General features: G+C 48.1%; 1 protein-coding gene across 1 annotated transcript in view; it reads right to left on the bottom strand.

Annotated features, from left to right (window-relative positions):
* LOC147749174 (uncharacterized) overlaps positions 1-24,699 on the bottom strand; it is a 36,396-nt gene extending 11,697 nt beyond the window's left edge. Inside the window, exon 1 of the mRNA XM_086929546.1 lies at positions 22,786-24,699. Within this exon, the coding sequence (XP_086785672.1) occupies positions 22,786-24,438 (1,653 nt within the window). The 5' untranslated portion in view covers positions 24,439-24,699. The remainder of the gene's footprint in view (positions 1-22,785) is intronic.
* Between the last annotated feature and the right edge of the window lie 3,120 nt (positions 24,700-27,819).

The following is a 27,819-nucleotide window of genomic DNA, read 5'->3' as shown; positions in this document are numbered from 1 at the left end:
CCATGAACTGACAGATCTACACACATGATTCAACACCCTCTGCATACTCTGCAAGACCTGAAATGGAGCCATCCTGAATCGAGGAAGACCGTCTTAAGCTATTGGGCGGCATACTTACCACACGTGAATAACATTATCGTATGGTTAGGTATTTACAATTCAGGGTAAATGCCTCTTATTTCTAGTTTTCAACAAGAAAACAACGCCCAACATAATTAGCCTCCAACACACCAAATTGCAAACGCTTTGCCTTTTTTCCCCCAGACATTTTTCCCTGATAAATTTCTGCAGGTTGACAAGTTACTGTTTTTTGGTGTCTTCTGAAGTACAACTCAAATACTGAACTCAAGGTAACCAATATGGATGGGAGAGCCAAGCACCACTCTCAGAAGCGTTCTTAAAGCTATTTCGGTTGATCCCACAAGATGTAATGCTGCACTGCCAAAGGAGACCTGAAAAAACTGAACTCTGCTGGGGCCAATCAGTATGCAATAGAAGGGTCTACCAATATGAGACTACTGCAACCCCACACAATTCTGCATAATCGCAGAGCTATATTAAAGCTGCTCGTTTCAAATAATCTGTTAATATTGGGATATAGGATTTCAATTAAAAGACATCTTTATCACTTCGGAGGGGATTCGAACTGGACAAACGAACAGTGCTGTGGCTTTGTGGTGATGAACGTGACCGATTCGATCTACAAGGTCATTTCGAGGCAAGAGCACCAATTGGAAGCTCTGTGACACAAATAATACCAATTACTCTAGGACGTGTCTCACAGTCACTGAAGTATACTCGCCAGGGTAAAAAAAAACCTCCAACACAATTGATTTTGAATCTACAACCAAACCTTTAACCAGCAAAAACATGCCACAGAATATAGAACTCTACCACTTCAGCAACCAGGAGATCATCCCTTAAAAGAAAGGACCCATGAATCAATCTTATTCCTTCAATAGTCCGACTAAATCTGCAGGCCTGCTAAGTATCACGCATCAGGTGTTGTTAGACTAATGCATTTCAGTGTGGTGGTCCGCATCACCGCACTGAAATGGAAAGTCATGCATTTATATAGCGTCTCCTGGGCTCTCAAAACAAACAGGAGCGCTGTAAATTAACACTACAGGCAGAAAGCTGACAGCACTCGGAGCGCGCAGCTTGCAGGCTTGTTTGGGGGGGCTGGCTCAACTCGCACAAGGCTCAAGCAGGTGGGGTTACAACTTAACTAATTCACCTGTGCCGCGAGCGCGAGGTTGCGCAGACAGTTTCTGCTGAGTGCTCACACTGCGCATATTGCGTCAGACTATTATGTACCATAACATGCCCACGCCGTCATCACCAACCCGTCTGCCACCAAAGTGACAGTGCATCAGCAGACACTGCAACCTGTAGCGTGTCCAGCAGCATTGAGGCCATTATCAATGCTGCGTTGGCACTGTCCTCGACTCGAGACCTGGACCACGGTCGGAGCTGTTTCAGGGGAAAGTCATCGCAGCAGGGTTGCCCAGCAGTCCGTGTAGTTGCGGCTACAAGGAGCAGGCTCGTTGGCAGCAACTGCTGCAAAAGTAAGTGTCTCATTACAAAATCCTACTTGCTTATGCTGCTGTTCGACTGTTTTCGGCGCAGTTAGCCACAGAGTTGTGGCATGGCTGAAATTCCTCATTTTTGGGCGACTAAGCAATAGCTAATTTTTGCTCGAGTGAGGCTGAGCTGCAGCAAAAACAGCACAATGGCGTCCGCTGTGTGGATGTCCATGGCAGCCATTGCAGACACTCCCAGAACTGTGTCCGGGGATGTTCATGGCAGACAATCCCAGGATTGTGTCCTCTCTGCCGAAGTCTCCCTTGTCTGGACCTCCCCTCCCGCACATTCCTTCTCTCCTCCTGCTTTGCATGCTTCTTGAGGTGGCCTTATATACGGCACCAGCAAGGCCACGAGCTGGCAGGCGTGTTTCCCACAATCCTAGAGAGCCTTGAAGACCGAGTTGGAAGCTGCAGCAGGGAACGAGGCCTCCAAAACCAGGCAACAAACCCAGGGGCGAGATGCTCCATAACTCCCAGGCGTGCCACATTGTACTTAAAAGATCAGCAGGTAAAGACAGTGATAGGGAGCCCAATATAATCTCGGGAAGGGAAGGAGTCGGGGAGCCCTCACAGAGCACCTGTGAAGGCCAGGTCTCCCAGGGAGCGAGGACAAATTATCCACATGGGAGGGGCGGTCTGAACTAGGGAAGCATGGATTGTCAACTCTTGAAAAGGAGAGGTAAAGAGAGAGAAAGTGCCTAAGTAAACAAGCATTGGCATAGCCAATAGGTCTCGCCTTTGGGACCTTATAAGTGTTTAGCCATGCAACAGCTGCTGTTGTTGCAACAAGGATATTGTGCTGAATACCTAAATACTTATAAGGTCCCAAAAGTGAGACCTATTGGCTATACCAATGCTTGTTATTTTTGACCTCACTAAATAATGAAGTAATACTATTACAAAATAAGCAGCACTAAGCTGCACAATTTGCCTTTTCTTGCCGCATAATTTACTCAGTCCTGCCCCATAATTTGGCCTTTCCTGCAGTATAATTCCAGTGGCCCTACCTATAAGGCAATTAGGCAACAGCTCGATGGTATGATGCCTTATGTTCCCTTGCCAGTAGGCGTTTGTGGGTGGGACCATTTACAAAACCTACAAACATAGATGGTTGAGCACATTATAAACTTGCCCTTAAAATGGCCAAAACAGAGCTTAAGCATTAGAATTGGGATCGTGGTTTTAGGTTTTACAGAGGCGCAGTCCAAATATCTTCTAGCAGACGATCAATTCAATTAGGGTAAGTGATTGCATTTTAACTATAATAAGTACTCAAACCACAGACCCTCAGTGGGTTTCTCATTTTAAGGTAATTTATAGTTTTGATGCTGCTACTAACCCTTATGTTCAAGGTAAACCTCTTAGTGAAGCTGCGGGTTTTAACTTGAGCTTTAATTATGACAAAGTGTTCTTAGTGCGTAGTGGCCCCCGCAGCTGGTGCCTAGATTTCACTGGTACAAAAACCCTACCACCTCTACTCTCTTGCACCCCTCCACAAACTCTTCCAACTGTTTTTAGAAATGTTTTGTACAGTGTGATGTCTGTACATGTAATGGTTGAGAAGCTGGTACCAAAGTGGTGGCAATTAGTTACTTGTGTAGTACTGTACACAGCTACTCACACCAGTTTTTATATTTCCAAAAAGTACTTTAAGCAAATCGAGCCTCCTGACATACAGCCTACAGAGCAGGAATGAATGGTTTGTAAGCCTCAGCAATGGTAGTGTGTTTAGCGGGGGCTGTGTAAGTGCCTAGTGATCCATTTGTTGGTTTCACTAATTAAGGTGCACAAAATGGATTTGATGTATCCTTTTTAGGTGCTGATCTCCCCCACAGATACGAAATGTGCCTTTAAGTACGAGTTCGCAATTAAGCACGGGCAGGGATCCTAAAAAATAATAACGAAAGAAAATATATGCAGATAAAGTAAACTGTAGTGTTTTATCAGGTTTTTAAGAGAGGGAGGAGAGAGAGGAAGAGTGAAGGGGGAGGGTGGGGAGCCAGTGAAGGGGAGATAGACGGGAAAAAGAGATAAGAAACAATGCCAAAAAACAAACGGGAAAGAGACATAAGAAACAGTGCTAAGCAAGACTGCAGCAACATTACATTTGCTCCATACATGAAATACAGCTCTTTTGCAAGAGTGTACTTTGGGGCAGGGCTGATATCCAGGGACTGTTTAGAAGAGGCGCTGAAGCATGTGACATTAGACAGCGAGGGAGAAGTTAAAACATTACGGGTTGTTTATAGGCAATGGCATGTGAGAATTAACATCACACAAAGTTATCAGAGGGGGCGTTTATAAGAGGTGCCGAGTGAGAAACATTAGATGCAGCTATCAAAGTGGAACATTGTGAGCTGTCACTTATTAGAGCTATTCTGTAAACAATGTCCTTTATCGGTGCTGCAAGTATGTGCTGTCGTAGGTGCCTGTTTACAAGAACTCTGTTAAGTCTGGAACATCCTGTGCAATTTAAGTATATGTGGCGGAGCCACGGAAAGCTCCAGACAGAGACTGAGCTTTCAAGTGGCTTCTGCCAGCAAACCCACGCTCTAACCTCAAGCACCAACAATTGAAGAAGACCTCAATTTACCAGTCTGTCGAAACGCCCTCCAACATTGATTGTTAAAACAATTCAGCACACACAAAACAATACCGGCCCTACCAAAAAATGAATGTTACCGTGTGTTATGAAACTGATGCTTGTATAAAGCGCTCCAATACCTACGGGCCGAGATCGCTTTGTATAAAACTGCAAAAGGGGAGGGAGGAAATCAATACACAGTGGAGCGGAAAGAGGTCACTGAACGCAGTGACCTCGGAGGGCAAGTGGGAGCGGTGAGATGGTGTTGGGCAAGGCACGGGAGATCGGGAAGATGAGTCATGGGCAAGCAGAATAATAAAGCGGCTGGGAAGGCTTATAGGAAGTAAACCAAACTAAGCATTTAACAGGAGCAGAGACAGGATAACCAAACGAGCATTGGCTGCGCAGCAGTAAAAGTAACGCTGCGCGGCCGTGAAAGTGAAAGTCATCGCGATCACTCTGATAGCGCAGGTGATCACGATCGCGATGACGTGCTAAAGCACGCTAGGGATTCGCACGCTTGTGCCCGTGACAGTAAGCTGGTGGCCGCTTTGGTAGCACTTTTAAAAGCAGCTACTAAATGCCTCGGCCAGACCAGCGCATGATCAGTTCGAGACCTAAAAAATAACAAGCACAGGGCCCCAAAGATGTTCTTAGGGGCCCACTGCAGGAGCAGTAATATGCTAGAGTGCCTTGTAGATAACTAATGCCAGTGTTTCCACCCCAACCCTGCGTGTCTCTTTATCTCTCTTTTATAGGTTCATTTTTAGGTCTCGCCTATGCAACGCACATGCGCTGCATAGGAGAGAGACCCAATGCCATCGGCACCGCTTTGGGGAGCAAATACGTGCACGTGTTGCATTGCTTGCAATGGCAACGCGTGCACGTCTGGCAATTTACTTAAGGGAGCGCGCAGCGCCATATGGTTGCACGCTCCCGCAAGGGAATCGCGCAGGCCCCCTCCCCTGCTGCCGTGCGAGGGGCACACTTGCTTTCATTCTCAAGGTACGCCGGAAAGTATTTCCTTTTATCTCTACTGAAATGCAGACTATAGTGATGGTAGTGTAATTATTGTCGCGCAGAACGTAGTAAAGCCGGACCTATACATGGTGCAAATGTACTTAACATTTTCATTGTTTAGGCGTACATTTTCTTCCGTATAGCGCCATCGGAATTTCCAAAGGAGCTGCTGTGAGGCCATTCTTTACACCACACCACCTGTTTTAAATCAGCAGTAAACTTGTAATTGGACCAGGTAAATACCTGGGCTCAAATAGTTATTTATTCTTGCGGGACATGTAACAATTTCTGAACTGTTCTGCAGTAGATTTACCCACCCTTTTGGCACGCGACCCATGTCTGCTGGGCTTCCAGGGTGTGCCTGCCCTAGCATCGCTTATTTCCCAAACACGTTAAAGAAACTTGTTCTTCGACCAGTGCTGCAGATCTGTCTCATTTTAGTTTTCAGGATAAATATTTTGAATTGAGGCAACCCAAAACAGAACAAGCAAAAAACACATTTGCCCCTTGTTTTAGATATGCAGGTGCCAAAAGCTGACAGCTCACGTTCGCTCTCTCACACACTCACACACACATTCTAGGAATCACTGATTGACAGGTTCCTCCGCCGGTGGATGTATAGTGGGAGGTGGAGCCAGGGCGGGGCATACTGAGGGTAGGTAAATAAGAGTCTGGACCAGGTTGGGTCCTGTCCTGTGAAATGGAAAGTGGGTGGTGCTGTGTAGTCGCAGGTGGAGATTTCACCTTGTGTTTGAAGGGGGGGTTGTAAATGGTTTGGCCGATGCCCCCTGTGCACACCTCAGCAAAAGGCAGCGGCTGGCGTGTTTCCTCTGCAAAAAGCATCTTTCTGACTGCACCAAAAATCGACAGCGAGGGTGGGGAAGAAAATGTTTTTTTGTGGTTTTGGTGGAAGCAAGACCGGGGGGTTGATCTGATCGCTTTGTTGGGGTAGTCCTCTGGTGTTTCTGGAGGACCCGCACCAGTTACCTTGGCATGGGCTGACACAAGAGCATGTGTACTGTCCCAGAAACAGGAGCCTTCTCTTCAGTGAGACATCCCCAAAAGCAGTCCAGTTCAGCTGACTTGAAGTAGCCTGCACGTGAAGAATGGGAGGCATGGGGGCCACCAGGCAGACAGCATGCACCCCATGCCTGCTCTACAACGGCAAAGTGTTTCCCCTTGTCATCATGGTACCCACCGCCTCCGCCACACCAGACAGTACGTTTCAAGCAATGTGTGTGTCTTTTTGGCAAGGGCAACAAGCATTGGCATAGCCAATAGGTCGCCCCTGTGGGACCTTATAAGATTTAGCCATGCAACAGTTGATGTTGTTGCACCAAGGATATTGTGCTGGATACCTAAACACTTATAAGGTCCCAAAGGCGAGACCTATTGGCTATGCCAATGCTAGTTGTTTATGCTTTCTCCTTTTTTACAGTTTTCCTATTCCCCCCTTTTTCTTCCGCCTTTATCCCGTACCCTGTCTGAATAAGGAAAAATGTGTCCCATTCCTCTAAAAAAGAGCAGCACACCATGTTTACAATCCAAGCCTTTCGTTTTAGGTATCTTTGTTTTCAAGTGTGTTTATACAAAGCGCTCCACTGAGGCATGTCAAGACTACAGCTCCCAGAATGCACTGAGTGGTTAAATCACCATAGCTGCCATGGTCTCAGATTGCTATGTGTGACAGTTTAATAATTTTATTGCAATCATGCGTCAGCGGGCGCATCGTTTGCACCAGTTTTAAGTGCACTTCGCGAGCTACGCGTAGCACTACGTGAACTGCATAGTAGCCGGTTCGCACTGTGCAAGATGCCATTTTCAATGATTGCATAGTGCGGACAAGCATCCGGCACTGTGCAATCATAGAAAACGGCATCTTGCACAGTGCGAGCTGTAGTTTTCTGCCGCTCAAGTAGATTTTTACTTGAGCGGCAGCTTTCTCAACAAGGACTGGTAGTTTCTCATCGTGAGCGGTCGCGAGCATACGTGACCACTTGCAATGAGAAACCTGACCTCCCCGCGTTGAGAATCTTGCCGGGAGGTTTATTTTCCAAACTCGCATTCAGCAACTTGATGTTGCTGATTGCGAACGAGGAAAAAGTCTCGCCGGCATGTCAAAATGACCGCTACGGGGGTTTGCACTGTGCTACGTGCAGTATGCGTAGGGCGAAGTAGCAAAAACTTCGCAAACAACGCAAGCGTAGCGTAGTGCTTTGCCCAGGCCTAGTTTTAAGATCTTCTTAGAGTTTCTCTATGCCTAAATGAGTCTAATTTCTGATATTTATAGTTACTTCGTCGTCATTGCTTGATTTTTGCTTGTAAGAAAGTGTCGCTTGTACTCGTTGAAATGTCACTCATAATTACACTGTAATTATGAGAATGTCACACACAGCAATCTGAAACCTTGGCAGCTATGCGTAAAGAAACCTCTTCGGATATTGTCCATGTTTGGAAAATAACATTTCTATTATACAAAAAGATTTTAGTCTGCTGTCCAATCCCTAAAGTGCCATATCTCCCAAATGTAATTCACTTACTCACCAGAGTGGGCTGTCACGCTCTGGCAGTTACCTCCAATCCTCTTGAGCGTGCGCAGAATGGCTGTGCATCATGATTGGGCAATGGACTTGCAGCGTTTACGTGCACTGCAAGCACACATGCTGCTTACATGGCTGCGGTGTACTGGGTCACCGGGCCATCAATCGAGCAGCGCTACCAATGACAGCCCTGGCAATTAAATTGGCCAGCCCCTGCAGCTCTATCTTCAAAAGCTGCGATGACGCGGGCGATCTCTTCAGTCGACACCGCAGAGATCGTGACTCTTTTGTTATAGGCCCAGGGAGTCACAGATAAAGTAAGTTTGCACATGTGCCCAGTCATCCTGAACGGGGAGGCTTAAAGCGGGTGATACGCATGGGTTAATTTATGCCATACATTTTTAAAGCCACGATTTCGAAGTCGGATGGGATAACCTTCTCCTTCTATCCCACGCTGTAGTGTTAGAATACCCCTGCAATAAATAACGCACTCAGTTTTGGGAGCGCGATCATGCGCCTACAAATTACACGCATCAGGGGAATTTACTTATTGTTTATGGCTCGCAACCACTCGTAAACGTTGTAAAAAGGCGGACAACCAAGAGAGTAAAGGCAGGTGCCTTCGAAATGGGACGGTCCTCAAACAACGAAGCAGGCTTCTAGGCGCTGTTCACTGATGCCAAGGTCCTGAATAACCTCCCCTATGTGGAACAGTGATGTTTATTGTTGTGCTATTTGCATGCTGTGTTGCGCCCTGGTATTCAGAGGAAAGTCTGCTTGGTGTAAAAAATAAATCCAGATTTTTTTTTCGTGCTAGCCTGTATTCCGTAAGATGCTGGTCAGGCAGAACATTTGTCTTGGTGTAGCGTGCGACCATAAATGAGCGTTTTTCTTTGCCCCCCCCCCATCGCAGACATAAAATGAGAATTGGCCTGGTTTCGGTTACAGCCTCATGTTTCTGCTCACTCCCCTACTACGTGCACCCATTATAGGCATTGCAGCCCCCGGGGGAAGTGAAGGTCGAAGACCAGTCTTCCCCGGGGTATTCGCGCAATGACGGAAGGACAAGGTGGGGGGCGGGACTAGAAGGGTTAAAGGAGGGAGGGCATATAAGGTATCAGGAGAGGAAGATCCTGCCTCATCCTGACACCTGAGCACCACCGGGAGGATTTAGAAGGTTTGTGGTTAAGAAAGTTTATAGGTAGGAGGATGGCTGGGGGACAGGAGGCCGATTTGTCGATCGGCTGGTGGTCGGGGGTTTAGCAATTTGTCGCGGCTGAACTAGGCAGAGTGTCTCCGTTTGAAGTGCCCCCAGGGAGACTTATGGCGCGGTGGCTGGCTTTGCCACAATGTGTGTGCGAGTCCGAGCAGGCCGTGTGGAGAGGTCGCAGTGGGCGAGTCCAGCAGGCGCAGACTTAGGCCTGAATGGGGTTTCGCGAGAAAATTTGTGCACGTGCGAGGGACGGCCGGGTGCTGCTGCGGTGGTGGTTTGCGAGGAGGAGCAGCCACCGTACACGTCGGACGTGGCAGGTAGGGAGGGGGCACTCTATTATGGGAGCGGGCGGTGGAGTCTCGCTGCGTGCCTATGGTTTCGTTATCTGCTGTGGTGTTATCTGTGGTTGCGTTGCATGCTGCCTTCGCCCGCAGGGGTAGGGATGGGGGAGGGGGGTTGGAGCCAGCGTGCGCGGCTGCTGGGGGGCCCGTAGCCAGGGGGGGTTTTCATTGCATCCTCAGGCTTGGGGGGCTTGAGTCGGGGTGCCAGGGGGGTGCGTGATCGGGCCCAGATTAAGCACAGGGATGAGCTTTTGTGGTAGCTGTTCGCCGTCTTTCGGTGGCATTCCATTCCTTAATTCAGATAGTGGCACCTTAATTTTGCAGAGGGAATTTTTTTAATGTGGTTAGGTAGTGGACTGTGAGCATTTTTTAATGACAATCCTCGGAGCCGGCAGTGGTTCCATCAGGCATCTATCTTTTTCTAGCAGCGAGGTGGAGGTATGAGCCCATCCATTCTTGGAATCTGCACCATTTAGTTGGTCATGGTGCACTGGAGACAGCTGGGGGTTTACAGCGCGGGAGGGATGGAGGGGGGGTCGGGCGACGGGTCCCTGTCGGAGTTTGTAGATGGCGCTGTGAAGGGTATACGGGACAAGGTTGAGGGACTGCCAGCACGGCACGAGGCCCGGTGGTGCTTGGGCCCACCTGGTTGTGGCGACCCAGTGGGCGAACCAAGGCCGGAGGTCGAGCCCGGCAGTAGGTGTGATGCCAGTGGGCGCACAACGGCCTCCGAGCGCTGGCCAGAAGCAGTAGGGGGGGCCGCGGCGGCCTGCCCTCGGTCGGGGGATCGCGCAGCGACCAATACCGCTTTCTTAGTTGGACAATGTTACGAATATAATGCGTGAGAGATGCCATGGATGTTGAGGGAAAAGTGGGGGTCGGCTGGCGTGGTTGTGAAGGGCGAAGTGGGCTCTGGGATGGTGTGTGATGGGGATGCCGTGGGGAATGGAAGTTGTCGTGAGAAGGGCTGGGGCTGAGTGGGTTGCTGCGGGGGGAGGGGGGTGCATGGTAACTGGACTGTTTCCTTATTGTTGCAGGGGTCAAGTGCGGCTACTTAATGACCTGTGGGTACGGCCACTGTTGGCACGGCAGCTACGAACAAACGTAAAATGTACTGGTTTAACCCTCAGCTACGTGATTACGGCTGAGGCCTGGGAAAGCAGAAAGCTTTTGGCGGGGACACTGGCAGTTCAGCAGCGGTGTGCTATGAGTGTGGGGGGGGTGTTGTGGGGATACAAGTGCTGCTGTGGCAGGAGTCACGATGGGAACCCAACGTTGGGTGGCATGAGTCAGAGAGGATAATATGGCAACTGGGGTAGCAAGGGTGGCCGATCGGCTCACAAGCGGTCATTTGGTGGCAAAGCATTGGCATTCATATGATGGTGGGGCTCAGGGGTTGGAAAATTACCCTTGCGGCGGGGGGGTGTTTCGCAAGATGCAGACACTACCCACACCATGGCTTGCTGGCGAGCTTGGCAGCATTACGTGGGCTCAATGAAGTAGCAGAGAAGGGGACAGGGCAGATTGGGGGAAGGGGGGTAGGTTTCCGCAGAAGGTATTATGCCGGACAGGTCCCCGGGGGTCAAAGGGGACAGATTCCACAGATGTGACGCAGGCGGGTTGAGGTTCGGGGTCTGGGGGGTCCTTCCTGGCTAACTGGGGGTCATGGGGTCATGGCGCTAGATGTCTCCTGGGAGGAAGCCAGGTTTTTTGGTGTACGATGTAGGAGGTGGCATGCTTCACATCATGGCTCATCAGATGTGCAGGGTAGGGGCTTGTCAGATGGGATATCCACACCAGGGTGGGGGGCAGTTGTGATGGGCTATAACGGATGATAAAAGGTTTTAGTATTCGGGATTTGTTGCATTGCAGTTTCCTGGGGGCGGGGTGGGGGTCACGTGAGCCGAGTGCAGGATGGAAGGCACAGTCTACGATAGCGAACACGGGTATGATGGTGCTACGCAAGGGGTTCGTGGGTGAAAGTAATAAGGTGACGGGTGACTGACACGTCGGCATGGGCAGGGTATTTTGGTGGGATTGTAGGGGGAGGTGTGTTTTTTGGCAGGGGAACGAGGAGATTCTGAAGGCGAGGCATGTGTGCAGGGGTGCAGGTGGCGGCTCGGTGGCCATTGTTAGGGCAAGTGCGCATGATCTGACAAGGGCGCGTAACGTGGGGTTTTGTGCGGGGTTGGCCGAGGTGGGGCAGGAAGATGGAACGCTGTGGTAGAGGTATAGAGCCGCTGGGTTATATTGTCTGAGTTTTTTCGTTGAACTGCGTGCTTGGTACTGCACACCCTGGAGGCGGGAGTTTATGGTTCAGAGGGAGCTACGGATAAAAGGGGGCTGTAGGGGGGGCAGGTTGGGTTGCGCTGGGCGGTTGGTGGTGCCAAAAATGAGGCACAGGCATTTCGAGCAGAGCAGCGGAGGCTAATCCTTTGGGGGGCTGCGGACTCGGGGCGACAGGAGTACAGTATGGTGTCTGTGGCGACGTAGGTACTGGGGGCATGGGTTTTTTGCAGATGTGTTTAGGACGACTGCCGTAAGGGGGCTGGGGACCACAATGTATTTCTTGCAGAGCTAATTTTTCTTTTTCTACCATAGGATCTGGAAGTAGAGCGGGAGCCAGGGCAGTCGCCTGGATGGGGGTGGTCTTTCTCCCGGCATTTGGACAGCACAGGAGGCGCTTTAGCGGGTGTGCAGACATCACTGGGGCAGGGACCACAATCATCAGGCTGTGAGATGATGGGGGAACCAGTCAAATTAAATTTGTGGGGGGATGTTTGTTGCCAGTACGGTTGACATTGGGTCGCAGAAAATATGAGGTTGCCCCGATCTGAGAATACATGCGGGGGAGAAGTTTACTGGGATATGTCAGGTCTGGCGTTATCCTGGGATGCTTAGCCGGGGATGTGTTTCAAGTGAACGGAGCATGGGGCATCCTGGTCATGCGCATGGATTGTGCTTGCTAGAGGACGGGTTGGGGGGTTATGGATTTGGAGGTCCAGGCCATGGCACACTGGTGATGAGACTGTTTGAGGTGAAATTGAGGGGGGTCTTTTTTCAAGGGGGGGGCACCTGTCACGGTCCAAGAATGGTCGGGGACTGTTACTCACTTACATTTGGACACAGGTGCAGGTGGTGGATGGTCGTCCATGGGGGGCGCCTCTCATGGACGAAGTTTGGCCCGAGAACGTTCTGTGTATGGGATGCAGGCCCGGGTGGTGAATAGTCGTTCACTGCGTGTAGCGGGATCCAAATGTAAATATCCAAAGCACAAAGATATAAGAGACAAATTAAAGATTAACATGCAGAAGTTTGATTCTTAACAAAGACCAACGTTTGTTCACTTTGCAATCCTCTGAAGATCACAACACGTTCTAGAATACTTCTGTGTCATCAGGAACTTCTAAGGTTAAACATTCCTTAAAGATGCGATGCAATTAAATATAGAAGGGAAACAAACTTACATGCTACACAGCGTTGGGGGGCACTTTTTTATGGACAAGGAGCGGTCTAAAATCTTATTGTTTATCAAGGGACGCAAAGGACGGATGTACAAGGGGTGGATGGTCATTCACCTCGAAGGTTCAGGGGGGGGCACCTTGGGTGATCAATAGATTGGTCCAGAAAGGTTGCTTGTTTTGCTAGGCACAGGTACGTGCGGTGGACGGTCGTTCTCCACAAGGGGGGCAATTGTCTCTGGGTCAAGGATTGGGCCTGTCAAAGGTTGCATGAACATGGGACACAGGTCCAGGTGGTGACTGGTTGTTCACGGCGAGGGAGGTGTCTGTTTGCGGACAGGGATTGGCCCTGCAAGGTTACCAGTTCCACAGGATGCAGGCCAGGTGGTGGATGGCCGTTCACCGCGAGAGGGGGCACCTTTTTTCGGTCAAATGATTGGGCCCGGACATGTTGCTGGTTTATACGGGCATTGGTCCAGGTGGTGGATGGTCGTTCACCACATTGGGGGGTGCCGTTTACGGCAGGGAGTGGCCCCATGGGATGTTATTTGCTTACCCGGCACGCAGGTACAGGTGGGGTGATGGACTATCACCGCGTTGAGAGCATCTTTTCTTCTTGGGGTTTGTCCCGGGAACGTTCCTGACTTGCAGGGGATGCATGTTTAGGTGGATGGTCGTTCACCAGGTGCTGCAGAGTGGGGCAGCCTTTAAGCGCACAGGACTGAAGGGCACGTGGGCCCGCTTTGGATGGGCACCTTTCGCGATTCACGTTTGTACCAAGAATGTTACTTTGCTGCAGGACACAGGGTGAGGTGGTGGATGGTCGTTCACTAGGAGGCCGCAGGGTCGGCTGGCAGGAGGCGAAAGGTGCACAGGACAGTGTGGGGGGTGGGGCAGGTAACCGCCCCACGGGGGTTCCCTGGTTGGCTGTACTTTGGAGGGGTGGGGAGTCACATACGGGCGGATCCACCCCTCGGGTGGGGGGAGAATGGTACACAGGTGACTGATAGCGGGGCACAGGAGGCAATGAGCAATGAAGGCAAAGTCAACAGAGGATGCTTGGAGGGCAAGTGAAGGTGAGAATGGGGAAAGGAAGGAGGTTATCGAGTGAATGGGGAAGAGTCAAACAGGTGAGATGGTTTTGAGAAGGCAGAATGGAGAATGCGTGGGAACGTATATTTCTTACATTGATGTACTGTTAATAAGTCTAAATGATTGCAACCTTGTCCTAATAAAATGGCCTTTTACGCTTCAAGTAACAGCGTGGAGTGGAGTTATTGCGTGACGCACACTCTTTGGGCCTGCACATGAAGGGGAAGAATGGATGCGTGCTGCTCCCCTCCTACTTCGTCAAATAAAAAATGTTTAACCGCCTTTAAAATGCAACATACGTATATAAGAGCAAACCACATCTTTTAGCGAAATTATAAAATGCACAAAGAACCCCAGTTGTTTCCAGTAATGAAGTGGACGTATCCACATCACTCTAAGAGCCCTGCAGTTTATTGTTCACACAGTTGTAAAAGTGAATGCTGCAGACATTTCATGTCACTTTGATATTGGTCATATTCTCAAAATTAACCACCGGGAAATGGTTTGCGCTATTTCATTTAATAAACGTTTCTTTAAGGCACATAGAGCTTCTTGTCTCCTCCTGGCAGCGTTATCACACTAGTCATAAGAAACTAAAGAGGATAAATGATTAATCAGAGTGTGCATACTTCAGGTGGATTAAATGGTTGCTCTACAGTTGGTTTTGCTAATGTTTGTTGATTTGCATGTCTTGCATCCCTCCCTGGTGCTTTCCTAGTACAGTGACAGTGTGTGCTCTTGCACTGTTGGCAGCAACTTATCTTGCTGGTAAATCAGCTGCTTTGGGACTGGCAATCGCTGGAGCGGAGGCCTTTGGATATGTTGCTTTTCATTTTATTTTTCATATACATTTTGTTAAAATCATTTTTTACAGAACATATGGATGCAAATGACCACATTATATGAGCTGCTGACAAATAGCACATCAGTGCTTTAAAGTCTACCCTTTCTTAAAAGAAAATACTGTATAGCCTCTCCTTTAAAAAAATTAATTAATAAATAAACAAGCATTTGCATAGCCAATAGGTCTCGCCTTTGGAACCTTATAAGTATTTAGTTATGCAGTACAATATCCTTGGTGCAACAACATCAACTGTTGCATGGCTAAACCTTATAAGGTCCCAAAGGTGAGACCTATTGGCTATGCCAATGCTTCATCGCCAGTCCTTCTTCCAAGTAAATCCTATTAATGAGTAAAATTGTAGCTTACCTGTTGGAGAATTACTTGCAGTACTTTGGCCAGACAGAAGCAACAGCTGGTCACACGGCATTGCCTTCTTACCTTCTAGGATAGCTTTGTAGATTCTTAGCAGTTCTCAGTCTAATTACTTGTGCTAAGTTTATTTTCAAGCACTTTGACAGACACCTTGTCCGTCACCTGATACAATTAAACCTCTATGCTGCGTACGTTTTCGCTGCATATGAAGAACCCACATCATACCAGTCAGCATCAGATGACAGATCAGCCCCATTGTTAAATTCGTTTTTTTCCTTGCATTGAACACGGCTAGAAGCATGAAGAGCAGTCTAAATTACAAACAAGTAAAAAAAGTTTTCAAAGCATTTGATACGGTTCCTATTTTTTTAAACATTTACAATTGCTGCTGCACCGCTCCAACTCATTTAAACAAATCAACAAATGCTCATCCCTAAACTTCGAGTACTTTCTGTACTCCCTCTCCAACAATACGAACATCTTCATTTTGAAGCATGTTCCTTAATACACACCTAAACCCTACGGGCTAGATTTTCTTAAGTACTCTCCCTTAACCAACTTTTAGTTTCAGTCAGTCTACACTTACATTTATTTCTGCACAGAGGGAGAATTCTGTGAGCCGTGGAGGGCATTGGAGTTTGTGTGCTGAATACTGCTCAAAGAAACATGATCATACAAGGGTTGCCACAGAAAACAAAAAGGTAGAAATTGGAAGTTTAAAATTCTACTTCGAAAAGCTTTTGGCCACACCTACTTGCTAACTGAAATTGTCATTTTCTCGCATACGTACTTCTTAAAATGTTATTAAATACTAGTCACAACCTTATATTGACTTCACTGATCGTCACATTGCTGTGTCCTATGCCTCAAACAGCAAGATGTATTTTAACAATGCTGCAATTTGTTTAGTTGGCTAGAGAGTAAAACACACTTTTAAAAGGGAAAGGGTAAGGGGGACAGAGTGTTTCTTTTGACATGCCTAGTTCACACAATGAAATAAGGACTGTGTTAGAATACACGCACGACCTGATCCCCTGCATGGCCCCAGAACTAAGCTGCTTGGTCAAAGATCTTGTCCAGCAGTCTCTCAATCCAGCTGCATGCTCTCCTGCTATAAACCATTCCACTTGCACAATTCAATTTAAAGGCAGCTCCTTGGTACCTTGTAATCTTGTTCACGCTCTATCATTTACTCAACTCCGGAGCAGAATTTTCCCAAGTCGTTCCTTCCAAGAAAGCAACACAAGTGAAGGTACAGAACACTGCCACCACCACTTGCGCAAAAAGGAGCGCTCCATTCAAGTTTTAACAACTCACGTCAATTGTTAGCACTTGTATTCAATTATACACAACTACAAAGTCTGCCCGTCACTTACATTCAGTGTCCCCAAAAAAATGTCTGACCCAGAGGTGTGTATCCAATACCCAAAGCAACCATCCAAGCCAAGCGAAGTTAACACGTAGATAACAATATAAATGTATGTGTTCCATAGTAATCAATGTATTGTGACAGAACCAAAAAGTATACAAAGATTACATGCAGCCCATTTCAGATGACACTGGACGAGGAAACTGCACAAGTATCCCACAAACGTAACGTAATAGTTTTTCCAATGTATACAGAGTACAATCTAAATCAGGATAAAGCACAAATCAAATCATCATAAAAATGTATATTTCTTGCTAGGAGTGTCAAAATGGTATCTAACTAAGCAGGGGGCTGATAAATAATGTCTTATAATATGTATATCTTTATCATACACAAACATTAAATGTTCAGCAGGCAGTTAACTGCTATTGTGCAGCAAATTCAGCTGTATGGGTTTGGTTAACACGTCAACAAATGTTTTGGCTACACCTGGGCAAAATGTCTATTATGCAGACGTAATCTTGCAAGTAATTGTTACGCAAAATTCCACCATTACACCACGAGGTGTAATTATACCCTCTTTGCGGCAACGTTTTAGCGCAGGACTTAGGGCCAGATGTAGGTGTGCGAAAATAGCCATTTACCGATCGGTAACGGCCGAATTCGGCCGTTACCGACCGATAAATGGCCATTGACATGTAGGGGCCCTTAAATGTTACATTTTCGGTAATTTTTCCGAATCGGTAATTTTACCAATTCGGTAATTTTACCGAAAATGCAAGATTGAAATGTGGGTAGCCAATTTTCCATTGGCACATGGCTTTCAGAATCTGTATTTTACCATGGAATACAAATCCTATGGTAAAATACCGATTCCTGTGTACATGCACATCTGTGCATGTACACATGTGCCATGTGACAGACAGACGTGCCCTTAGGGCATGTCTGTGTGCCACATTGCACACATGCCCGTTTTGGGGGTGCTAGAGGGTGTCAAAGTGACACCCCCTGCACCCTTGACAAATTCGGTATTTACCGACTCGGTAAATACCGAATCGGTATTTGAATTGAATCCTATGGGCTTCAAGGCCCATAGGATTCAATAGCAAATACCGATTCGGTATTTACCGAATCGGTAAATACCGAATTTTTAAGGAATCGGTAATAAATCCAGATGTTGGTACCTACATCCCATTTACCGATTTTGAAATACCGAATCTGTAAAATTCGGTAATATTCGGTATTTCAAAATCTGTAAATGTGATTTACCTACATCTGGCCCTAAATGTATGACCAAACCTCGAGTGGCAGTTGTTCATGGCACTTCTACTTTTCATGTTTTTTTAAGCACAAAATGTACACTTGCCTCCAAAATGTAAGCATTCAGCACTAAAATATAACACGTAGGCCTAGATGTAGGTAATAGCAAATTACCGAATGGTAAATACCGAATTTTATCGATTCGGTATTCACTATTCGGTAATTGCTATGTAGGTAAAATATTCGGTAAAAATACCGAATCTGTAAGATTCGGTAATTACCGATTCTGTAATTACAGAATCGGTATTTGCCATTGATTCCTATGGGCCTTGAAGCCCATAGGAATCAATGGCAAATACCGATTCTGTAATTATAGAATCGGTAAAATTACCGAATTTGCAAGGGTGACAGGGTGTCACTTTGACACCCTGTTGCACCCCTGTTTCTGGCTTGTGTGCCATGTGACACACAGACATGCCCTTAGGCCATGTCTGTGTGCCACATGGCACAGGTGTACATGCACAGAGGAGCATGTAAACTGGAATTCGTTCTTTACCATGGAATAGTATTCCATGGTAAATAACGATTCGGTAAGGGCCTGTGGCACTGATTACAGTGCCACCTACATCTTGATTTACAGAATCAGTAAATTTACCGATTCGGTATTTTACCGATTCTGTAAATTTACCAAATCTGTAAATATACCGATTCTGGAAATAAAATGCCCCCTACATGCCAAATCCCAAATACCGGTCAGTAATGGCCGAAATCGGCCGTTACTGGCCGGTAATTGGCGACCTACATCTGGCCCTAAATGCTGTTTTGCTTCACCACTATTGTGGAATTTTGTGTAATCACCTAGTTTGGGCAAGCTTAATTCAGTGAAAGTCGCCTTTCTCAAGAAGCCCCTCCAAAAAATTACTTTATAGAATGCAAACCAGATATCAACTGGAAATCACAGACTAACCCAATTTCTAAATGTTGGAGGTCCATAAGTCAATTAGCTATTTCAATACCTTAGAGTATATCTAATACATGCAGCAAATGTATAAACTTCTTGGATGAGAATATCATTGTAATAAGCTTTACTGACTGACTGAATGTAAAACCATTAAACATAAAAATACTAAAGAGCACTCTTAGGCTTACTTGCCTGCAACGTGGAAATGTCACATTTTCAAAAATTTCAACGAATAAAAAAACCTCTGCCATTACACTTAACACTAAACCAAATGTAACTATGTGTTTGGGGAAGAGTAGTCTTCGATCTGGAACAATATTATATCTCAATTTCCAACAGAATAATCACTAGTCAGTGTAAACCAGAGCAGCACAGAATATGTGCAGCCTAGGTGTTGTTATAGACTGACTTTCCAGAATGCCTCTCACTCACATGTGAACCCAGTCTCATCTCGAGAGGGAAAACCACGAACTACAGCACTGCTGGAATGTCAAACCTTTCCAACTGCTGACGTTTTGCTGAAAGAAACCCCTCAAATTACTATTTAATTTGTCAATAAACATGGTTCAAAAACGAATACTTTATCGATCTAGATCTCCATCTATGTGTGTGTACTATATACATGCAAACACGCGCAAACATACATAAATACCTACATGCATATACTCGAGTATAGATAGTGATAAGAATCAGATAGAAAACATAAAAAAATGATTTTTCGATGGGCCTTCATTTATGTTTAAAATATCCACCTGACAGAAAATATGCGATTTTAGCATTTCCTGGTTAAAAACCACTGCGGAGCATATTCACTGTTCTATTAAATACAGAGGCGTAGCTAACAGTGGCAGGCAGTTGGTGGCAAAAGTATTAAATAATGGTCCCGAAAGCAGGGTCCATCCAGACTATTAGCATTGGCAAAGTACTACTGGAGAAAATGCTTGTCCAAAACAAAGACAACGGCGGCCTATGTATGTTCCTGATACTCTGCTGCAGCTCTGTTCAGAACTCAAGAAAATTAGTGTGCAAACAAAGCCTGAAACCCGTACTAGAGCTGGCACAATCAAACTCGAAGACAAGTACGCTAAACCCACTTCATTGTCCATTGACGAGCTAGTCAAGGATGAAAAATTGTCTAGCAGACGCGACAAAGAATTTTCAATTCTATTAAGGACACGGAGGCGAGGATTATGCTTCTCTTCACTTTACTGACATAAACAGCAGCCAATAAAAACTTTAAACTGGCATGACCCCGGAAGGACAACCCCCTCCAACAGTATGCACCAATCACTATCAAGTCCAATGTATAACTGTCCATGTTTATCCATACGACCTCCTCTTTCTTTGCGACACATCATCAGTCCAACAAGACCGGAGGCCAACGTGGCAACCATCGCATCCAACGTCGAGGAAGGCACCTCCTGCACCTCGTCATAGATTTCCAGAGCATAGACTGTTCATCTCATGTCTGCTTGTGCTGATCTCCTGAAACAAGAACATAAGTCGTAATGGCCATTCCCAAACTTGGAAATACAACAAGCCAATAACAATCATTCGGGTGGGTACAATAATTCATCAACCATAAAATATTGCATGAAATACCATCCTGCAAGCCCGGGTGGGATAATCCTCGCCTCCGTGTCCTTATTAGAATTGAAAATTCTTTGTCGCGTCTGCTAGACAATTTTTCATTCTATGTCAGTCCACGGAGGCTCAGATTATGCTAGTTTAAAGTTTATCCACCACCACCGAGGCCACATCCACAATAGGCTTATGATAAAACACTTTAAAGGTGGAATCAGAAGACCAATCTGCCGCAGTCATGATATCTTGAAGCCGAGAGCCGGCACCAAAGGATTTTGAGGCCATAGCCCCTCTCACAGAATGAGCCCCAAATTTAGAGGTATCAATACCCGCCAGGTCCAACAACCAGGTAACCCACCTGGCCAGAGTCGCACTGGTGACTGGGCGGAAAGGTTTCTGTAATGAAATCAACAGTTGACCAAAACCAGTTCTAAATTCTCTAGTACAATCCTCGCATACCTCCAAACATTTGACTACACATAATTTACTGTGATGAGGAAATGCAGGATATGCAATACATTTTGTATGAGTTTTCGTACGTCTAGAGATCGTAAAAGAAACTCCCGTGGGAGTGAATACTCTACCTGATAAATCCAAGGCCCGAATATCCGACACTCGCCTGCATGAAACCAAGCAGAGGAGAAGTGTAAGTTTAGCTGAGAGCTGTTTGCGAGACAGACCCTCATTAGCCGGCCAGGCCGCCAAAAAACGTAGGACCACTGACACGTCCCAGAGTTCAGTATACCTGGGTTGAGGGGGCTTCACTAAGCGGACCCCCCTGACAACTCTGCACACCAAAGGGTGTTCCCCAACGGGCTTACCGTCCACATGCGGGTGTCCCGCAGAGATCGCCGACCGGGAGTTATTCACTGTTCGATAAGCCAGGCCAGATCGCGCCAATTCCGATAAGAAATTCGCTATGACAGTGATATCGGATCCCACCGGATCTCCCTGCCGTTCGTTACACCAACCAACCCATCGTCTCCAAGCTGACTCATATCGTTTGTGGGTGGAAGGTGCCCATGCCTGAGATAAGAAAAAGAGAGTGTCCTGTGAAACTCCCGGCATTTGCCAACGTCGCCGGAAAGTCTCCACGCCATGAGGGACAACTGATTCTGAAGGACCAACGGGTGGGGAAGACCCACCGGGTCCGTGAGAAGATCCGGAAACGATGAAATCCGCACTGGCGGTGCACAGGTGAGACTCATTGCCACCGGGAACCACGCTTGTGCCTTCCAGCACGGTGAGATCAAGACCAGTTCCGCTGTCTGCCTCCGAACCTGAGCCAGAACTCTCGGGATCATGATAAACGGAGGAAACGCATACAGAATGCCCGTCGTCCACGATTGAAGGAAGGCGTCCGAGCTGATCGCCAAGGGATCCGGGCGCCAGCTGTAAAATTGGGGAAGTTGCCGGTTGAGCCGAGAGGCAAAAAGGTCCATCACACACGGACCCCATTTGCGGTTCAATGCCCCGAAGATCCGAGGATGCAGTCTCCAATCGCTCGCATCTCTCAAGTACCGAGAGTTCCAATCCGCCGTCACGTTGGCAGACCCCGGAATATATTCCGCCGTCACCGAAATTTGATGGGCCAGGCAGTAGTGCCAGAAATCCTTCGCTATCTCCGCCAGGAGGCGAGATCTGGTTCCTCCCAGGCGATTTATGTATCGCACCGCGAACACATTGTCCATGCGTAGGAGAATGCAGCATGACACTTTCTGAGGGGACAGAGTGCGAATCGCAAAGGAACCCGCCAGAAGTTCCAGGCAATTGATGTGGAGACTCAGCTCGTCGCTGGACCATCGACCCCCCGTCTCCACCGAGCCGCAACGGGCTCCCCAGCCCCAGCGGCTGGCATCTGACTCTATCACCACCTCCGGGGTGGCCGCGAAAATGGCTCTGCCATTCCACGCATCCATATGCTCTAACCACCAGTTCATCTCCGTACGAGCCTCTGGCGAAAGGGAAACCTGTTGAGCGTAAGTCAGACCTTTGCGCAAGTGCAATGCCTTCAAACGCTGCAAGGCCCTGTAATGTAAAGGGCCCGGAAATATCGCCTGGATAGATGACGCTAGAAGTCCGACCAGGCGCGCCAAAATCCTCAAGGAGATTGTCGGAGAGGCAAGCGCTCTCCTCAACTCCTTCCTGATAGCCACTCTCTTCTTGAGGGGCAAGAGTAGTTGAGCCTTCACCGAGTCGACCTGGAAACCCAGGAATTCCATCACCTGAGAAGGTTGCAAGATGGACTTCTGTAAATTCAGAAGGAAACCCAAGTCCTGAAGAAGTTGAATCGTCCAGGACAGATGGAGTGACACCATCTCCGGTGACCGACCTAAAATCAGTATGTCGTCGAGGTAAATAATGAGGCGAACGCCCCGTTCCCTCAAGTGCTGTACCACGGGTCTCATCAACTTGGTGAAACACCATGGGGCGGACGACAGCCCAAAGGGCATGGCCGAAAACTCGAACCACCGGTCGCGCCACTGAAACTGTAGAAAACGCCGGTGCGGGGGGTAAATGGACACCGCCAGGTAGGCGTCTTTTAAGTCCAGGCGTACCATCCAATCCTGTTCTAGTAGGATGTCGCGCAGTAGGTGTATACCTTCCATTTTGAAGTGTCGATACACCACCCAGCCGTTGAATTCCCTAGGTTCAACACCAGCCGATACCCCTGGTCCTTTTTGGGGACCACGAAGACAGTGCTCACGAAGCCCAGGTCGTGCGGAACGGTGTCCACATTCGCGCCCTTCTGGAGTAAAGAGCATATCTCTACGTCGATGAAACTCTGCTCTGTCTGGGAAAAATGCAGGGCATTCGGTCTCCGCCGTTGGATCGGGGAGGCATAGAACTCTATGTGAAATCCCTGTACTGTCTGCAACACCCAAGGGTCGCTCGTGAGCGCGCGCCACCTGTGGAGAAAAAGAGACAGTCTGCCTCTCACCATATGATCTGACGGACACAAAAGTCGTACCTGAGTAGGAGTTGTCTCCAGAACCACTCTGCTGGCCACGATAGGTTCCTCTCTGTCCTTTGCCCCTTCCTCCTCTATCGCGAGAGGGGTAGAAGTTGGAGCGTCTGTTGCCTCTGCCTCTCTGATCTGCTCCACGTGAGGTCTGTGCATAACCTCGGCCGGACCCTCGACCTCGTGGGCGTCCGGCCCTATCAAAAACACCAGTGTGGAATACCTTCTTGATATTTGATTGCGCCCGGTCCAGCGCGGAAAAGGTGGCAACGTACTTGCCCATTTCTCTAACAAATTTGTCTCCAAAAAGCATACCATTGGCGAGAGAACCAGGTTCGGTAGGGGCCATTTCCGCCAGCTGGGAGTCGATTCTCATAAGAAAGGAGCGCCTCCGCTCCGTAGACAGGGCCACATTTGCGTTCCCTAAAAAGCACATGGCACGTTGTGCCCATTCAAGGATCTCTGACACATCCAGTGGCACCTTCCTATCCTTTGCCTTGACTGCTGCGTCCAGAATCTTTGTGAGGGGTCCAGCTACGTCCAACATTTTGTCCTGACACCCCCGCCAGGCTCTATCTAATCCCTTTTTCGGATCTTTCGAAAACTTTCTCATAAAGGCCGCCATCGTGGGGTCCAAGTCCGGCGTATCAGCCACCTTTCCTGTCATGGATGGCCTGGGACATTCAGATCTGAGTGTGGCTCTGACACTACTGTCGAAACCCTGTCGCAGGTTATTACCCACATAGTGTGCCACCTCCGGGCACGGCACCCATTCCGTGGACCTAGGGTGTACAATGTTGTTTGGATCAAACAGAAGGTTCTTCGGCGCCTGACTATCATCAGCCTTATAGGCGGTGTGTTTCACCTTCTTCGATTTCTTCCTGGACGTCACCGAGTCCACCTCAGAATCAGAAGTGACAGGCGGGGTCGGGGACGAATCCCCAGATGTATCCATAACCATCGAGCCATGATCCTTCATAACATTCCTGGCCATCTGTGCTAACACCTGGGCCGAGGCTTGAGTAGAGGTATCACCCTGTCGGGCTGACTTAAACTTCCTCTTGCCATATTTCTGAAGGGTGTGAGTAAAAGGCTTGAGAGCCTTGATCAATGCCTTATTCACTGACCCTTGGACATGGGTATCCAGGGCCTCAACCAAATTTTCCTCCAATTGTTCTTCCTGTGGCTCATACTCCTCGTATTCATTATATTCTGCCCATTGGTTATCCTCCTCGGCGTAGTACGCCATAGCGCTAAAGCAGGGAGGTGTGGAGGAACTTCAACAGGGGGGAGCAGCCCAGGGGTGCCTCAAACACACACACACACACAGTAATCCAGAAAGGTCACCACGTTGAGAGGCCAAGATGTAGGTGGAAGGAGACCCCTTTATCACACAAACGCTCCCCTAGAGCAAGGCTCTGATCCGGACACGCTCCGGTAAGCGTTCACTGAGACCAGGATTGATGCAGTCGGAAAGACGCGCGATGTGCGAGGAGCCGGCACTGCTGAAAACGAAAGCGGCTCCTCGCGCATGCGCGTCGCTCGTGGGGCCGAACTTGACTGCCTCCTGAGCGCGAGAGGCTCGCGTCTGTCTCCTCCTTCTCCACCGCCCCCTACCGAGCGAGACACGCGCACCGCCGACTCGCGGTCACCGGGCAAAACAAACGCGCGGCACAGACCCGAGCGGGTCACAAAATAACCTGAGTCATAAGGCGAACATTCAAAATACACACCTCCGCAACGCGAAGTAGCGTGCGAGGGGTACACAGCACAACGGAAGACGTTGCAGTCAATGAGCGCTAAGGCATGAAACCACATCAACATTAACAAAGTCAAGGGCACGAACCCGCGCCGTTCACAACCACCGCCCTCCAACCATTAACCACCATAAAGTAGAAAGGTAAAGGGCACTTAACTCGCTGCTGCAGCAGCAAAGAAAGAGGAGGTCGTATGGATAAACATGGACAGTTATACATTGGACTTGATAGTGATTGGTGCATACTGTTGGAGGGGGTTGTCCTTCCGGGGTCATGCCAGTTTAAAGTTTTTATTGGCTGCTGTTTATGTCAGTAAAGTGAAGAGAAGCATAATCTGAGCCTCCGTGGACTGACATAGAATTTAACCTAACAGCAGGACAATACCTGACCAATGGTCCCCTAGCTTTTAACATGCCCGGGCCGGGAGTTGTGTGAGCGCACGCGCTGAAGAAAAAAAAAGCACGCGAGACCCTGGCACAGAACTCTTGAATGAGAAGACAAAAGTAGACCAGCTGGAGGGAATGATGCAATAAGACCCAGTCACTTCCAATTATGTACAGCACACTGGGATTGGCTGTGGGGTCCCCATTGGTCCAATCCTAGGTCGCCTCACACAGTATCCTTCCCACCGCCCCTAAACGACTCTCGCAGTATGTTCAGCAGTGGAATTGGTTGTTATGCGACCCGGAAGTGCCAAAAAGGACAGACAAATTACATCTGTTCAAAGATCAACAGACGACTGACAGACAGAATTCACGGACGGCCCATGTAAGTAGCAGACAGGTGGTCACAGTTCTTCCTTGTCGTGGGATCACTTAAAAGAGGGCTTTTGCTGGGTGGGTGTGGGGAGGAAACACAGAACACATGACTCGTGTTCTATGAGGGCACAGATGAGAAGGCTCCTGTCTCTGGGAGGCACTGGAGAAAATGTTTCTGCAGAGTATGTGATCACAGTAGGAATTGTGCTTGGCTCGGAGAGAAGACACAAGTCCGAGCATGGAGGCAACAAAGGTACTTGGGGCATACAACCCACGCAGGATATGGAGGACACAGGGTGGTATCCTGCATGGCACTGGAATACAGACTAAGCCCCTTCCAAATTATAGGATCCTGTAAATAATGCTATTACAAGACCGGAGGTTTCGTATTATGCTTCTCTTTTTTTAATATGCTACACACAGCAGCCAATGAAATTTAAGTTGTACCAAAACAAACTACATTTCCCATGATGCTAAACACACATCACTTCCTGCAATAGTCCATAAGACCTGGTCACTCCCGGATATCCTCCTCTTTCTTTGCTGCTCACACAGCCAGTAAAGTGCCATTTCTTGCCTTGCTATATTTATATGATAATCATTGTATTATTGCTTCTGTATTTAGGCACTATTGTCCCTCTGGTCTTATTGCCTGTGCTCGCGCTGCGGCGCGCTACTTTGCTGCCTTCTTTGCAATCTCTTAAACGCTTCGCTTCAGCGTCTGCCGGGTGCGATCGCGCCTTCCTTCCCTGCGGGGGGGGGGTGGGGGTCACGAGTGCACCGGGACGCCGCGTGTATGTTTTAGGAGCGGCGCCTGTGATCGCACTGGCTCCCGAGAGGCTTTTTGGATCGCGCTGTTGAGCGCGGCGGTCGCGGCTGTTGCCGCTTGAGTTTAAAGTATTTCCTTTCACTTTGGGCACGGTACCGACTTGCCGACGGCGAGATTCTTACCTTATTGAGAGCGCGTGGCCCCCCTCATTGGCCTTAGACGCTCGGAGCCTTTAGGTAGTTTCGGTTTCGATAGTTTCGACCTGCGTAGCCCAATTGGGCTTGTTTTTGGTAGGATTGGGCTACGCACGTCGCTACTGCCAGTTTTTGGTTAGTTTTTAGGGATTTTGGTGCTGCCTTCCACCGGAGGAAGATCATTGACGCTTAGCTGGCTGGAATAACTGCTGGGCCTAGAGGGTGCACACCTCTTTGGACTTTATCACTCTATTATAGAGACTTTGGCTCCATTTTACGCCTGTGGGCGGCAATAATTTCATACAGCCTTTGGCTGAGGAGCTAGGTACCGGTTGCCCATATATATGCATATATAAATATATATATATATATATATATATATATATATATATATATATATATATATATATATATATATATATATATATATATATATATATATATATATAATATCTTCTTGTGCTGTGGGTTGGCTCCCCCCCCTTTACTCCTCTGATATTACTCTTGCCTTATCCATGAGCAAGTCTATGTATAAATTTGGTGCCACCATGGAGGACTGGGTGACAAATGATGAGGAGAATGTCTATGCAGAGGAAGTGGTTAATCCTTCTGTTGAAGAAAAGATTGTTGAGGCTCTGGACGCCTCTGTCCAAGATTCTGTCAACAAGGCCCTGGAGAAGGCAGTTCCAGGAACTGTTCAGCAGGCTCTGGCTAGTGCTCTGAAGCCAATCACTAAACAACTGGAGAAGTTTGCGAAGATGCATAGTTTTACCTCAGCTGATACCGCAAAGAAGGGCGCAGCTGCCTCTCAGGCGCCTTCGGAGGCTTGGCCTCATTTCTATTCTATGTCCTCTCTGCCTGCTCCAGACTCTGGTAAGAAATCCCAGGTACAGGATACCGATACCGACACGGACACTGCCACTACTACTGATACTTCTGATGAATCCCCCCCTAAAAAACGAGCAAAGAAGTCCAAGAATGTGGAATCTACACAGTCTCTGTCCACACGCTTTACTTTCGATCCGGCAGATATTGTCCACCCGCGATCTTCTGACTGGCTCCCGGCGCCAGAGGTCGCAGCCTATATTCATGACAACCTCCGCAAGAGTTTCGACAAGGAGGTCAGAAATAGACTCCGATCGGAATGCCCGC

This window comes from Lissotriton vulgaris, chromosome 1_1 (assembly GCF_964263255.1).
Source record: "Lissotriton vulgaris chromosome 1_1, aLisVul1.2, whole genome shotgun sequence".
NCBI classification, from domain to species: domain Eukaryota; kingdom Metazoa; phylum Chordata; class Amphibia; order Caudata; family Salamandridae; genus Lissotriton; species Lissotriton vulgaris.
Note: the sequence above shows the minus strand (reverse complement) of the source record. Positions and strands in the feature narration are given on the sequence as shown.